This window comes from Mus musculus, chromosome 3 (genome assembly GCF_000001635.26).
Source record: "Mus musculus strain C57BL/6J chromosome 3, GRCm38.p6 C57BL/6J".
Classification (NCBI taxonomy): Eukaryota; Metazoa; Chordata; class Mammalia; order Rodentia; family Muridae; genus Mus; species Mus musculus.
Window position 1 is genome coordinate 125,906,536 of NC_000069.6, and position 15,793 is coordinate 125,922,328.

The 15,793-nt window shown below is 38.5% G+C and overlaps 1 protein-coding gene across 4 annotated transcripts in view; it reads right to left on the bottom strand.

Moving 5' to 3' along the window:
- Ugt8a (UDP galactosyltransferase 8A) overlaps positions 1-15,793 on the bottom strand; it is a 73,411-nt gene that overhangs the window by 41,264 nt on the left and 16,354 nt on the right. For 3 of the 4 annotated variants that reach the window (NM_011674.5, XM_006501309.4, XM_006501310.4), the window contains exon 2: positions 8,103-8,926. In NM_011674.5, the coding sequence (NP_035804.2) occupies positions 8,103-8,924 (822 nt within the window). In that variant the 5' untranslated portion in view covers positions 8,925-8,926. Of the gene's footprint in view, positions 1-8,080; positions 8,927-15,793 lie in introns of all 4 variants that reach the window. The other variant, NR_149311.1, reaches the window with a different exon arrangement.

Below are 15,793 nucleotides of genomic sequence, written 5' to 3' on the forward strand. Positions count from 1 at the left end.
TATAAGTGACCCTAAAAATTCCAACAGAGAACTCCTAAACCTGATAAACAGCTTCAGTGAAGTAGCTGGATATAAAATTAACTCAAACAAGTCAATGGCCTTTCTCTACACAAAGAATAAACAGGCTGAGAAAGAAATTAGGGAAACAACACCCTTCTCAATAGCCACAAATAATATAAAATATCTCGGCGTGACTCTAACGAAGGAAGTGAAAGATCTGTATGATAAAAACTTCAAGTCCCTGAAGAAAGAAATTAAAGAAGATCTCAGAAGATGGAAAGATCTCCCATGCTCATGGATTGGCAGGACCAACATTGTAAAAATGGCTATCTTGCCAAAAGCAATCTACAGATTCAATGCAATCCCCATTAAAATTCCAACTCAATTCTTCAACGAATTAGAAGGAGCAATTTGCAAATTCATCTGGAATAACAAAAAACCGAGGATAGCAAAAACTCTTCTCAAGGATAAAAGAACCTCTGGTGGAATCACCATGCCTGACCTAAAGCTTTACTACAGAGCAATTGTGATAAAAACTGCATGGTACTGGTATAGAGACAGACAAGTGGACCAATGGAATAGAATTGAAGACCCAGAAATGAACCCACACACCTATGGTCACTTGATCTTCGACAAGGGAGCCAAAACCATCCAGTGGAAGAAAGAAAGCATTTTCAACAATTGGTGCTGGCACAACTGGTTGTTATCATGTAGAAGAATGCGAATCGATCCATACTTATCTCCTTGTACTAAGGTCAAATCTAAGTGGATCAAGGAACTTCACATAAAACCAGAGACACTGAAACTTATAGAGGAGAAAGTGGGGAAAAGCCTTGAAGATATGGGCACAGGGGAAAAATTCCTGAACAGAACAGCAATGGCTTGTGCTGTAAGATCGAGAATTGACAAATGGGACCTAATGAAACTCCAAAGTTTCTGCAAGGCAAAAGACACTGTCTATAAGACAAAAAGACCACCAACAGACTGGGAAAGGATCTTTACCTATCCTAAATCAGATAGGGGACTAATATCCAACATATATAAAGAACTCAAGAAGGTGGACCTCAGAAAATCAAATAACCCCCTTAAAAAATGGGGCTCAGAACTGAACAAAGAATTCACACCTGAGGAATACCGAATGGCAGAGAAGCACCTGAAAAAATGTTCAACATCCTTAATCATCAGGGAAATGCAAATCAAAACAACCCTGAGATTCCACCTCACACCAGTGAGAATGGCTAAGATCAAAAATTCAGGTGACAGCAGATGCTGGCGAGGATGTGGAGAAAGAGGAACACTCCTCCATTGTTGGTGGGATTGCAGGCTTGTACAACCACTCTGGAAATCAGTCTGGCGGTTCCTCAGAAAATTGGACATAGTACTACCGGAGGATCCAGCAATACCTCTCCTGGGCATATATCCAGAAGAAGCCCCAACTGGTAAGAAGGACACATGCTCCACTATGTTCATAGCAGCCTTATTTATAATAGCCAGAAACTGGAAAGAACCCAGATGCCCCTCAACAGAGGAATGGATACAGAAAATGTGGTACATCTACACAATGGAGTACTACTCAGCTATTAAAAAGAATGAATTTATGAAATTCCTAGCCAAATGGATGGACCTGGAGAGCATCATCCTGAGTGAGGTAACACAATCACAAAGGAACTCACACAATATGTACTCACTGATAAGTGGATACTAGCCCAAAACCTAGGATACCCACGATATAAGATACAATTTCCTAAACACATGAAACTCAAGAAAAATGAAGACTGAAGTGTGGACACTATGCCCCTCCTTAGAAGTGGGAACAAAACACCCATGGAAGGAGTTACAGAAACAAAGTATGGAGCTGAGATGAAAGGATGGACCATGTAGAGACTGCCATATCCAGGGATCCACCCCATAATCAGCTTCCAAATGCTGACACCATTGCATACACTAGCAAGATTTTACTGAAAGGACCCAGATGTAGCTGTCTCTTGTGAGACTATGCCGGGGCCTAGCAAACACAGAAGTGGATGCTCACAGTCAGCTAATGGATGGATCACAGGGCTCCCAATGGAGGAGCTAGAGAAAGTACCCAAGGAGCTAAAGGGATCTTCAACCCTATAGGTGGAACAACATTATGAACTAACCAGTACCCCTGAGCTCTTGACTCTAGCTGCATATGTATCAAAAGATGGCCTAGTCGGCCATCACTGGAAAGAGAGGCCCATTGGACACGCAGACTTTGTGTGCCCCGGTACAGGGGAACGCCAGGGCCAAAGGGGGGGAGTGGGTGGGTAGGGGAGTGGGGGTGGGTGGGTAAGGGGGACTTTTGGTATAGCATTGGAAATGTAAATGAGCTAAATACCTAATAAAAAAAAATGAAAAAAAAATATAAATAAACAAATAAGAATAGAAGATTAAATTAAAAATGAAAAAAAAAAGAGTTAATGAGAATATAAAGAGTACAAATACACATTCTTGCATGAATGCAAGAATTCATAATGTAAATGTGAGGTGGCTAATGAGTCTGGAACCTTAATCTTAGTAAAAGGAATATACTTACTGTTTCTAAGGTTTCTGGACTAAAATAATCAGTTTAAATATAATAGAGAATCTGGTAGGATTCCTATCTACATCATTAATGTGCATAAAGTTTACCTCAGCTTTCTCAGGTCTGAGAGGCACAAAAGGGGGGAAATGGGCATGTGTGGAGCCAGCAGAGAGGAACCTTAAAAAACAAAGATCATGCCTGAGAAGCTAAAGAATCTAGTACCCTGCCTGAAGCACCATGCCAGTACTCTCCCATACTTAAAGTTATTCTAGAAAATTGTCATTTCTGCTCGTTATGAAGTCACTTCTGGATAGCCTAAGGACAATGAATCTCATTTACTGGGTTTTTTTTTCCTTCTACTTTAGTAAGAAAATTGATATAGGTTACTAGATAGACTGAATGAAAATAAAGCCAGAGAAATTTACACTTTACCCTGTAATTCCATGGCTCCCCTAAGATTAAGTATGGCCATGGGTGGTCATCATCTACTAACACACATAATGTGATAACTGCTGTTTTTGCACTAATAAAGTTGAAGACATGGCAACAACAGCATTAAAACAATGGACCATCACCTACTGAAAATTTCATGTTTTGCAATTTTCTGTTTGGTACAATATTGTCAAATAGTATCTGGGAACTTAGTATAAAATATTCCTCATACACAGCCAAAAAGTAGGTTGGTAGGCCTTGGAGGTACTGATTTTTCACAAGCCCAAAACTGCTCTATTCTGTTTGTTAAAACATGAGCTGAAAGTGCAGGATATGCATTAGTCTACAATTTAGAAAGCAGACCTGAGCTATGAAAAAGGATCTAAAGCTATTCTTCCTAGTTTCAATTCTATCAATTCCTTCCTTCCTGTCTTTGGTGGATAGGTGAATTCAACTTTCTGGGTATTGAAGTAGCAAAAAAACAATTTTGCATTCTAAAATAATCAAATATGTGTTATTTCTATGAGGGAGTGATTGTAAATTTGGGCTTTCTTTTTATTGCATCGACTATAAGTGTAGTAGAAACTAGACAAGACTGGTTACTAAACCTGGCATTGCAATCAATGTGGAATATAATGGCTATAATCTCACATCTCAATCTTTAAAACAGTAACGCAGGGTCAGATGATGATATAACATATTATTAAAACAGCCTCAATTTTAACAGCTCCCTGCAATTTGATCAAGCCATTTACCAAAGAGACACCAGCAGCAACATCACAGCCTAAGTTTAATTCATTATCATAAAGATTCTGAGTCGGAGGAGGCTGAATATGGTTTATGAAAAGCCACTGATTTCTTTCATTCTGCTCATAACTAGATAACCTTGCAAACGACTCAGGAGGCTAATCTATTAAACGACTCAGGAGGCTAATCTATTAAATCTGTTACTCTCTTTCTCCACAAGGCAGTTCTGATAAATGACCAGACAACAATAACACTCTTATTTCTTTCCTGTAACCCTCTCCATGATTATATTTCTATAACTTAAAAAAAAAGCTACCAAATTGGTAAATTGAAGAGGACAGTAGTATTCTTTAACTGGAGATAAAATAATGCTAAGGAGCAGCATACCAGCTAAAGTCATCCTTCCAAGCAGGAACTAAAGGTCGCTTTCACTACCAACCCTCTTTATGAGTGTATCCCAAATGAACAGAGAAACATTTTAGTTCACCAGTTAGGTGTTATCAATCAAAATCATTAGTACACCTATTTTTGTTCACTAAATAAATTAATCTGAAAGTTTTAGTTGCTTTGCAGAATAATATGTACTTATAAATTTGGAGCAGACAGTGGGTTTTACTCTTTAACACTGAGCCATCAGCTGAATAATCTTTTCTTTTGGCAGCTACGTCTACTGGCTTCACCTAATATAAAACATCCATTTAGAGCCTGGTACTGTTCACACACTCAGGGTACACAAATGACACCATTTGAGGTATCCACTCTCATATTAAAGAAACACAAAATTTGTCAAACTAACAGTGAAGGTCGAATAGTTAGATGCTGTTAGAATTCAGTATTGTAGAAGCTGAAAACTGACAGATATCAACAGCCTGGAAGAGCTAGACAACTTCTTCTAATGATAAAACATATAAAGTTGTCATAGGAAACATTTCAAGTTAGTAGTAAATAGACTTCCAAAATAAACATGTCTATATCATCCAATAAAAATACTACAAGCTTCATTCACTCCATATGTCATTATTTCATTTATATTTAATATTAGAGGGCCCCTTTAAGTAGAGCTCCATTCAAAGACCTCTTTCTAGGCAAAAGCAAACTATCTTTTAGAAAACTGGCATCCATGTTTTCTACTGACTAATAATAACAGCAGATAATCCTGGGTGAGGATGTGACCTAACCTAGATGTCTTCCCTGTAATCTAAGATATTTATGTCCCTCCTGTGGACAGCCAAGCATTGATAGTGTAACAGAGGTAGTTTCTCTGGCCACATTTCTAATATCTTGAATAACTTGGATATCCAGGTAAACAATTTCTTCACACTATATCAACACAACATTTTATTATGTAAATTTTGTCTATGTTTGTATCAACATAGAATCTCTAAAACATAAGAGCACAAATAGTTTCAACTGGTTCTCATACTAAGCACTCAAAACCACTGATATCAAATTTGACTAAAGAAGCAGCTATCTATATACAGTCATGTCTACAATTACATGTATAAATGAATAATGTGTGTTACAAAGGATATAGTCATTTTGACAAACTAATCAATAACACAGCAATTCACACTACAAGTGGAATGCCAGACTCTGGCCTTCAATGAGTCTCTCAAATTCTTTAACTCTATCTGACACGTGAATGAATTATTCTATCTATTCTCTGTATTTTGAAGACAGAAAAAATTACTGAATGGAACTGATCCATACACAATAATTTCTACATACTCAAACATCATAAAAGTTTTGAATAACATCTTTTAGAATTTTTTCTATTTCTTCCTCCCATGCTACAAAAGTCAAATCTTATTGTCAAATCATTTTCAGACATCTAGAAAATGAAATAAGTTCTCAATCTAAAAATATGAAGGCAATCAACAGCTGGATAGTTATTATTGAATAACATTTCTCGCCAGCTGTTTGCTGGACCCTCTTGGTTTAGAGTCATAAACATGTCTGCAACACTATAGACACTTGAAAAACTCATTAACTTTTATAACACTATTGTATAACTTATCTCGGATATTAACTACAGAAATTACTCAGTAGGAAGACATATTCTATAAGAATATAAAATTTCAATAGAGTAAGGGGAACCAAAAAAAGTAAGATATACTTTGATCAAAATATTCATACTATAGATGGTACACTGAATCTAAACCTCCCATGCTACTAATCATGTAACAGTATACAACATACATCATGTATGTTCAACTGTATGTGTAGCCAAACCAATACACACAAGAAACTGCTGCTAAATAGGAGGACAATTTCACTATAATCACTGCAGAAAACCCAATGAAGAAAAACGAAGTGATAAGCTCATAAAGTAGGTCAGGCAGTGTTAACAAGTTAAGTCGAAAACAATTTTGACTAACACATATTAGGTCAGCTTCAAGAAAATCCAGTAAAATTGGCTTTTAAAAGAAACAAGATGGTCTAGAGGTAGTGGATAAAAGCATTGACCACTATTCCAAAGGACCATAGTTCGATTCCCAACACCAGTTCATCTGTAATTAATGCATATAGTACACAGACATATATGCAGCCAAAATGTCCATACACATAAAATTAGTAATTTTTTTAAATTTAAAGAGAAACATAATATTCAAGCTAGCAAGATATCAATGAACAGAGGGAACCAACGTAGTAACAATAAGCTCAGATTATTGAAAAAAATGCATATATTCTACATGTTTTAATAAAGAGAATGCACACAAAAAGGCAGCATAAAATAGTCTTGTATACCTATAGTTGGTTGTTCAGGTTGATGCAACTCTAGAAATACGCACAGAAATTGAAAGAGGGAGAATACCAATCAGCAGATCTTTCTCTAATCAAGAGAACGAGGAGACAAATAGAGAAAGTGCTCAGACCAAAAGTGATGGACTGTTTTCATTGGGAAATGATGAAGCTGTGGGAAAAGCAAAGAGATGTGTGGGACATTATAAATGACCATCTTAAGGTAAAGACAGATTTGCTCACTAAATCCTCAAGAAGTTGCTTCTAAGACCTGACTTTAACTATCTTTAGGAAGAAGAGCGAGATGTCACAAGGTGACTCTGGCAGTTGAAATGTTTAAGGACTGAAATGGGGGTCAAACAAATTCAGGAATGGCTGAGATAAGCTAAGGCTAATTCTCACCCTCTACAGTGGTTAAAGAGTCCAGCTGTGTCCTTGACACTCCAGTGGCCTCAGCAGCTCAAGCTGCTAGCACTCTACTATACACGAAGGCAGCTATTTCTGTGCTTCCATGTCATAGAGACTATACCACACTCTCTCTTAAGTATCACTCAAATGGTTCTCTCAGAAAGTCTCACATTTACATTCCAGTCACTACAAGAAAATATTATCTAGGGATCATTTTTATGTAATACCTACAGGAGGCAACCTGAGTTTTCTCTTCATTGAGGGCCTGATAGACTCTTGAAATTACCGTCCACAGTAGAAACTAACCATTTGTGAAGGTATCTATTTTCAGAGATGAGAGCAAGAAAATTATACAAGCTCTAATACTATTATAAGTGGTAGTAAGCACTGAGCTACCTGAAGTTAGAAAAAAATTTAATTCATATGTAAGTGACCTATGGTAGTTTAAGTAGCTGATTAAAACAAAGTAGGATGGAAAAGAGATTTCTAAAGAACAATGACTTTGTTGACGGTTCTAGCAAAAAGACTGTAGGTTTGAGCAGATGGATGCTTTTAAAGTACCATTAATTCTGTCTTCCAAATTAAACTGCATTAGGGCATGTTACATTTGTTATTAATTTAAACTCATTGTTTTCATACTTTGAAATTAATGCTCATCTCAACTATAGGATGGAAATGTTCTAGTCATAAGTTCCCAATAGGTGTTTTTCAGAGAAAATATATTTTAGCTTGTTCTGGCTTGCTTACCTTAAAAACTACAACACAAACTTTTACTAAATGCCTTCCAGATAAAAGGTAAAAATAAATATGTTTTATTGCTCTCTTTAAAGCTGTACAAGAATCAGTAATTCTGCATGCCCAGAAAAGTACCTTTATTGTTCAAATTTCTACCTAGTTTACTAAACACAGAACTCAGCATATTATTTGTGAAGAACAGAGTGTTTAATTAAAAGCAAAATAAGTTATGCTTGTTAAAACTACACACAGCTAAGTATAATCAACTCATAGACTGTAGTTACTTAAAAATCTAGTTCCCATTCAATTTGTTGACTCCACAGAACTGAGAGCCTCTTGATACTACAGATACACTCATGAATTCCAGGAAGAAAAAGAGAGCTGTCCCGCTATGGGCTCTTAATGTGATACTAACCAATACATTTTCTATCAGAATGAAAATTAACCCTTGTAATTAAAAAAAAAAATTACCAAGGAGTTCAGCAAACCTTACTTCTGGCAGTGGGCTGGCCGGCTTTGTCAGGATTCCTCCAACATACACAACATTAGGCAGCGTTGGTCTTGGAAACTCCAGTGCTACGTCAGTACATAACATCCATAGGCTGGACCCATGAACCAAATCATACATGGACTTTGCAGGCAGCAGGTTGTACTTCTGCATTATCCTCTCATATTTCGGGAGAACCAGAAAGCTAACCCCTATTCTGGATATGAGGTAAACACCAGTATTTTTCATCCTTTCCAGGAAGTTCATGCGGTCTGTGAGGAGTGAGTTAAACTCTGGGACATAAGCTAAAGGAGCAGGTGCTCCTACTTCAGCAGGATACCAAAGGCCAGTAGAAAATACAGCATACTTAACGCCTAAAAGATGGGCGATCACAAATCCACACATATCATTGGGGTCAACCAGTAGCAGGTCAAACTTTTCTTTTTTTAAACCCTGGATTAGGGCTTGGTTGCCAACCATCATGTCACAATTCTTAGTATAGTGATCCAGTATGTCAACCAGTTCAACTGCTGTCAATCTCCCAGAAAAAATATTCCTCATTTTAGACTGCAGGAAAGCATCTGAGGTGGTACTGTTGAAGATGCCTGGGTACCGCTGGAGGCTGTAGTGATTAGATGGGGCAATGTCTCTGCCTTCTGAGAGGAGGAGCACGGTGTGATGGCCTCTCTCGTGCAAGGCCGATGCTAGTGTCTTGAAAATGTACAAATGGCTTTCAAACATAATTGGCGGCACAATGATGATTTTAGCAGCCCTTGCTATTCCAACAGCACTCCACAGGAGCATGAAATATGGAGTGTAAGACTTCATAGCTGAAAAGACAACCAGAAAATGACTTAGAACATTATAGAGGGTGGCCATTCAAAACAATCGCAAATAGTTTATTTTCTAAAATATCTAATGATCCAATTCTTTAAAAAAAAATAAGCCTAATATGTATTCCAAAGACGCGTCACTTAAATAAAACAACAATATTATTATGGATAGAATTGGAAGAAACTGATATATAATGCATATTAACACCAATATGAAAATATATAACTTTATCAGTAAAAGAAAACTTTTTACCCAGACAATAACTTCCAAAAAGCCTAAAGACACTTAATATCACTTCTTTGAATACTACCTATGAAACAGTACTAATAAATTCTTATTCTTAATAAATGTCATGTTAATTCCAGGAAAATTGGCAATTTTAATTTTCAGGTATATCAGTATACAATTGTTACTTAAATCATTTTAATTTAGTGGTAATATTCCAAATTGTGATTAAAGGTTTCCAAGTGAGGACACACTTCAAAAAAATTAAGTAGCAGTTCAATAATTCTGTAGAATTTTACCTCACAGGTAAAGTTACCTTTATTATGTTTTTTTATCACTAAGTACACTAAATATTCTGATGGTCTATATTCATGCAACATTTTATTTGTTATGCATTGTGTTAATTCAGGGCATCATCTAAATGAATGACTCTCAAAAGAAACTCCAATAGCATAATGAAAAAAGAATTTGGTGAATGAGTAAGTCCCAGACCATACTATATATGTGCTGCCTTCAACCAGAGTATCAACCTCAAGGCATATGGATGTACACTTCAAGACAGACATTTCTCCTACCCTTTCTGGTTAACAGGTTAAGTACCAAGTCTTACCCCACATTAGTGAGAAATAAACACATTATGTGTAGGAAAGGTAGTAGCTGTACACAAAGTCTATTCAATATAATTAATCTAAGCTCTAGGTTAGACCCCAAAGAGAAAAAGATTCTGAAGAGTTTGGCACAGAAACTGAACACTTTGATTTCAAGGAACAACACAAACTATATTTAGACATACTTGACAAATAATGGTTCACCTGTGTACTTTTGCTCATGACTGTATACTAGCCATATTCTTTAGCCAAATTTCCACCATCTAAATATAATTGTAACAAATATACTTTCCCCATATTTAAACTCTGCATTAATCAAAAATAATCATATGCTTAATAAGCTGGCTTCTTCCAATAAATAAACATACTGTATTTTTAGCTGTTTCCACTCTTACTCTCCCCCAAAATAAAAATGGTACATTCTATAAATGTTATAAACATTAAATGTTGCTTGGCATACTACATAGATTTAGAAACAAATCTATAAGAAACATTGTTTCCACAGTGAATTTTTCTCCAATTACAAGGTTTATACAGGGTAAAATAAGCAGTCAAACTTGGAAGAAAACATGCTTTTTAGGTTTTTAATGTATTATGCTTTTGCTTCATACCAATGTGTCTCTCTAATGTTACATTCTTCTAATCTTAAAAACATTTAGAGGTTTTGCATCTACATGTTATAAATTCTGAGTGTCCCCTGTGCCACAAGGCTTTTGCCAGAGAAGGAAGACCTGTAGCAACAAGGAAAACCTGCAGCAGCATTTTAAGGGCCAGATTTGCCTGGGGGTGCCAAAAGGATGATGAACCACAGAACTACCCACCACCCTTGACCACGACTCCATCCCTTGCTGGCTTGACCTCTCACAATGGCCACCTGGGCACTTTCTGCCTCTCTCTAGTTTGATATTGGGAGAAATCAGCCTCCACAGGACCCCCAGTCACTATGAAAGGGCACCCTGAAGAGGAGGAGGAGGAGGAGGAGGAGGAGGAGGAGGAGGAGGAGGAGGAGGAGGAGGAGGAGGAGGAGGAGGAGGAAGTGAAGGAAGATGGGATATCTACTATACCCTACTATACCACAGGCTAAAGGTGCCATAGAATCCTTGTAAAAGGGATGAATGGCCAGGCTGGAGCAACTCAAGGCCTGAGACACCATGCCAAGCAAGAAGGAAGCACATACAACATTGGAGTTTGGGTCAGTGATACTGACCCTCCCAGAGCCTTCATTCTAATCCTAGGTTTGAAATCCTGAAGTTTGAAGGCACAGGCTTTATAGACTGGGGTGATCATGCAAGTAGTATTAAATGAAACTCACTAGACACACACACACACACACACACACACAGACACACAGACACACACGGGGTGGGGGGGAGACAGAGGGAAGGAAGGAGGGAGGAAGGGAGGGAGAGGGAAAGAGCGCAAAGGTGGGCTCCCTATCCTCAGTTGCTACTAAGGAATTGAAAAAAAATAATCTATCTCTGATTTGTGGGGTCACTCTTTGACTATCTAGGTTTCTAGGAGACTAGGGTTTAGAACCAAAGCCTTGTCATACACTTATGACCTCTGGATTTTGGCTGCCTCTGAGTTAAAGGACTGGGGTGGCAGGACTAGACCTGTAAGGATGGAGCCATCCTAGTTCCTCTCCACCCAGTTCCAATGCTGAGTCACAGGGGCTTGGAGAAGAAAAGGGCAGGATGAGCTGATTGTATTGCCTACCCTTGGGGATAGCAGAAGAGTTCTACCTCTTTCCAGGGGTGGGGATTTCTTGTTCCTGTGCTCCCTCCTTAGGGTAAGAAGGCAGTGAGGGCTGGGCCTCTTACCCTCTTCCTCTCCCCATCTTCAAGCCCACGTGCAAGTCAGAACTGTCTCTGCTACATTGTTGTCCAAGGGATGGGGAGTGCAAGGGTGATGGGCTGAGGGAGCCTTGTGGGAAGTGGGGCAAGCCAGCACCATCTTGTGGTCATGCCTGTAGAGTGAGTGAACCCAGGGATCACTTTGGTGATCTAGTGTCATATTCAGCCACCATGATAACAAGGCTAGGCAACTCACTTGCCCCTGAGAGAAAGGAGCTGCCTGGGAACTTGCCTTGGACTGAGTCCACCCCACCCCCCTTATGTACCTAGCTACTCCTGAAGTGGGGAAGAATCTTTACCCCTAGCTAAACCCCCAATGCAGCTTGGGCTCTGCCTTGCACTATTTCCCCCTTTTGGCCTGGACTCTCCTCCTCCATAAAAGAGGCAGGTTCAGGGGTCCATTGCTCTCCTCACCCCACGCACTTCCCATGACCATCTGCACAGCTGCCCAGGTACCCCCAACAGTGGAGAGGGGGACAAACAAGAAAGGATAGCAGGACAAGACCCCATATCTATTTTTAAAGTGATTATGTAATATATTAGGAGGAAGGTAATGTGCCCTGGGCCTCATCTTAGGACTTCAGGTGATAGGGGACCTCAGGGCTGGAAAAATCTGAGGCTTAGTCCTGAAGAGTGGGGAAAATGTGGCCTCCACTCTCTCTACTTGTGGCTTTCCCCCCATCAGTGCCTTAGTGAGGGAAATCCCCCTCTCCCATTCCCTTCATCTATCATGACCCAGCTCAGATATAAGAGAAAGGAATAAATAATAGTAATTTAAGATTCATTTTTAATAAGACTTTATAGGTAGGAGTTTTATTGACAAAGCATGATGTGGTACTAAATCCCTTATCTATAGGCATTTACAAATGTTATGTTCCTCAAATAACTTGAGTAAGTATTGGTTGACTCATACATTAGAATAAATGATTCCAGACCACTGTCTGGGGATTTTAGAATTACCATGAATATAGATTAACTATGACCCACCAAGTCCAATGTGTGACACATGACAGCCCTTGGCATTTTATATTGCAAAGAATAGTAATTTGTTTGACAGTAAGCAAAACAACAAATAAACAATTATACCAGAGCAGGTTTGAATGGAGCTGTAAAGCAGTATCAGTAACTTCAGATGCCACTCAAATCATATATATGGTTATTATAAAGACATTTAAACATACCTCCCATAAAGCCCATACCCACACTTGGGTTTTGTTTTGTTTTGTTTTGTTTTGTTTTGTTTTGTTTTGTTTTTTACCCTTTCTCTAGCACCTATTTTTTTATTTATTTTTTTATTATGTATTTTCCTCATTTACATTTTCAATGCTATCCCAAAAGTCCCCCATACCCACCCACCCCCAATCCCCTACCCACCCACTCCCCCTTTTTGGCCCTGGCGTTCCCCTGTACTGGGGCATATAAAGTTTGCAAGTCCAATGGGCCTCTCTTTCCAGTGATAGCCGACTAGGCCATCTTTTGATACATATGCAGCTAGAGACAAGAGCTCCGGGGTACTGGTTAGTTCATATTGTTGTTCCACCTATAGGGTTGCAGTTCCCTTTAGCTTCTTGGGTAATTTCTCTATCTAGCACCTATTAAACCTTGTGCCTAAATCATATTAAAATCTCTTTCTAATAAACTCCAACTACGCTTCATAGTAACTGGTCCTAAAATGATTTTCTATAGCATGGTCAAGTAGCCCGAGCTTCACCAGACTATTTCTGAAGACAACTCCAAAGGCTACTCCAAGGAAGCAGTGTAGAGTTGTGTCTGGAGCCAATAGTCACACTGGTGCTGACAATTAAGAGCCTTTCTTTGAGTTTGGAGGTTCTACTTTTCTTCCTTAGGTAACTAGAATAATCATAGCACTGCAATAGACAACCAGGAGAATCACCACTACACTCAATCACAATAGCAGTCAATTCACTGAAAAGTTCTGTGACGAGCTAGATGCTGCACTGAGGCATAAGAGGAGGACTGTGGCTTCTGTTCTTTTCAAGGAATAGCATTCTCTCCTTCAACTTTGTTCATGGACAAAAAGATAAAAGTGAGTATTTCTCAGCATCAAGTTTCAGTTATATATATATATATATATATATATATATATATATATTGTTTCCTTACAGGAGATAGAGTAAAGCAGGGATCTAGAAACCTCTTTTGCTAAAAATCACTGACTCTTCTTTGGAGCCTCAGGTAGTGAAACAGGATGAAAAGCTAATATTCTTGCCATTGTTTTCTCTGTCTCCCTTATTTTGATTTAAAATGGTATCTTCTGGTCACTTTATTCCTGTATAAAATAAAGAGCCCTCTCAAATAAGGTGGGAACAATGGTCTAGGACTGACAGCCTCAACCTGAAATGGAAGTAGTCATTACCTGAATAACTTCAGCCTCTCTGGCAATAAGAGTTGCTTTCTGAGACCATCTATCAAGACCTGAGCAGAGACAATGTCAGTCAGAAACCTTGTTCTCTAACTCTAATGTTCCTGTGAGTTTCTTCAAAAAAGAGTGACACTGTACCTGCTTACTAGTTCCTCTTCTCAAAATAACCACATTGAACATATCTCTGCTTTCAATTTCTGTCTCTGTAACAAGTATATGGGGACCAGTGGCTGAGCCCAGCATGTTGGGGCTTTTAGTGTCCAGGTTTCTACCCTAAAAGCTCTTATTATAGGAGGATAAATGCTGTGTGCTATTTCCAATTTTACCTTGTTATCACTCTTACATGCCTCCTATATGGAATGAGATCGTAGTAATTATTAACACTCCAGACAATACACTCCAAAGAGGAAACCTGGAAAAGTGTAACTACAAAGATGCTTAAGGTCAGAGATGCCATTCCTCTCTGGTTATGCCAGATTACTGTCTATGAGGAGCTAAACTACCCTCACAAGCCACTCTCTGTTTATAACACCAGGGTAATGAATCATCAAGGTCTTGGCAAATCAGCAAGTGGCTCTGGCTCACCTCATAGCTCTAACCTTGTAGTTCCTTTCTTGTGCTCTTGATACTGAAAGCATTACTTCACTTACACTAAGACAGTCGCACCTGTTTTGTGAAATAAGGCTGAAAAGGTAAAAACCTGACAAAGGATAACACCTAGTAAATTAATCCACTTTATCCGGGTACATAAAGAAAGGATGAAAGCTCACACACATGCATAAATGCATCTCTCTCTCTCTCTCTCTCTCTCTCTCTCTCTCTCTCTCTCTCTCTCTCTCTCTCCCTCCCTCCCTCCCTCCCTCCCTCCCTCCCTCCCTCTCTCTCTCTCTCTCTCTCTCTCTCTCTCACACACACACACACACACACACATAATGGTTAAAAACCAACTGTATTTCTATGGTTACTACTTTCACATGACAGTAATACCTAGTGTTCTAAAGTAAAGTAAATAAAGGGTAGCTGTTTGCAAAAACAAGCCGCTGACAGTGAAAATCCTGTCACAGCAAGGCAGCTTCTCAGCTTGGGGTGGGAAGAGAACCCACTATTTAGAAAGGTATGGTCTGCACTATCAGTTCGCTCGCTCCCACCTTGAAGAAAAGAGGTGCGGAGGGAGGTCTAGAAAGATTGCTCAGTGGTTAGGAGCAGCACTGCTTGTACTTCCAAAGGACCTGTCTGATTCCCAGCACCCATGTGGCAGCTCACAACTGTCTGTAACTCCAGTTCCAGGGAGGTCTAATACTCTCTTCTACCTCTTTCTAGAGCACTATGCATGTAATGGGGTTTTTAGACAAACATGAAAGCACAGCACCTATACACCTAAAAATTAAATTAAATTAAAATTTAAAAAAATGTATGCTGGGAACTCTGAAATAACTGCAATCTGGGTGAAAGTCATATACTGACAAAACTCAGTTTGACCATCAGCAGGTAATAAATAAATAACTAGATTTTCAAAATGTACCACTTTTCTAAGCTTGTGTGTGTGTGTGTGTCTTGTTTTGATTTACTCAAAAAACAAAACAACAACAACACATTTGTATGCTTGTTTTCATATAATTTGCAAGTATGTACAGTTTACCTACAAATATGAGACAAAAAACTGGAAAAAAAAGGAAGAATGTAATTCATTTCACAAATGTAAAGAATAAATGATTTTGAGTTTTCCTGACAGAAGTTTCTAGTGAAAATTTCTAACACAGTCATTTTTTCTTTTTTTTTTTTTTTTTTTTTTTT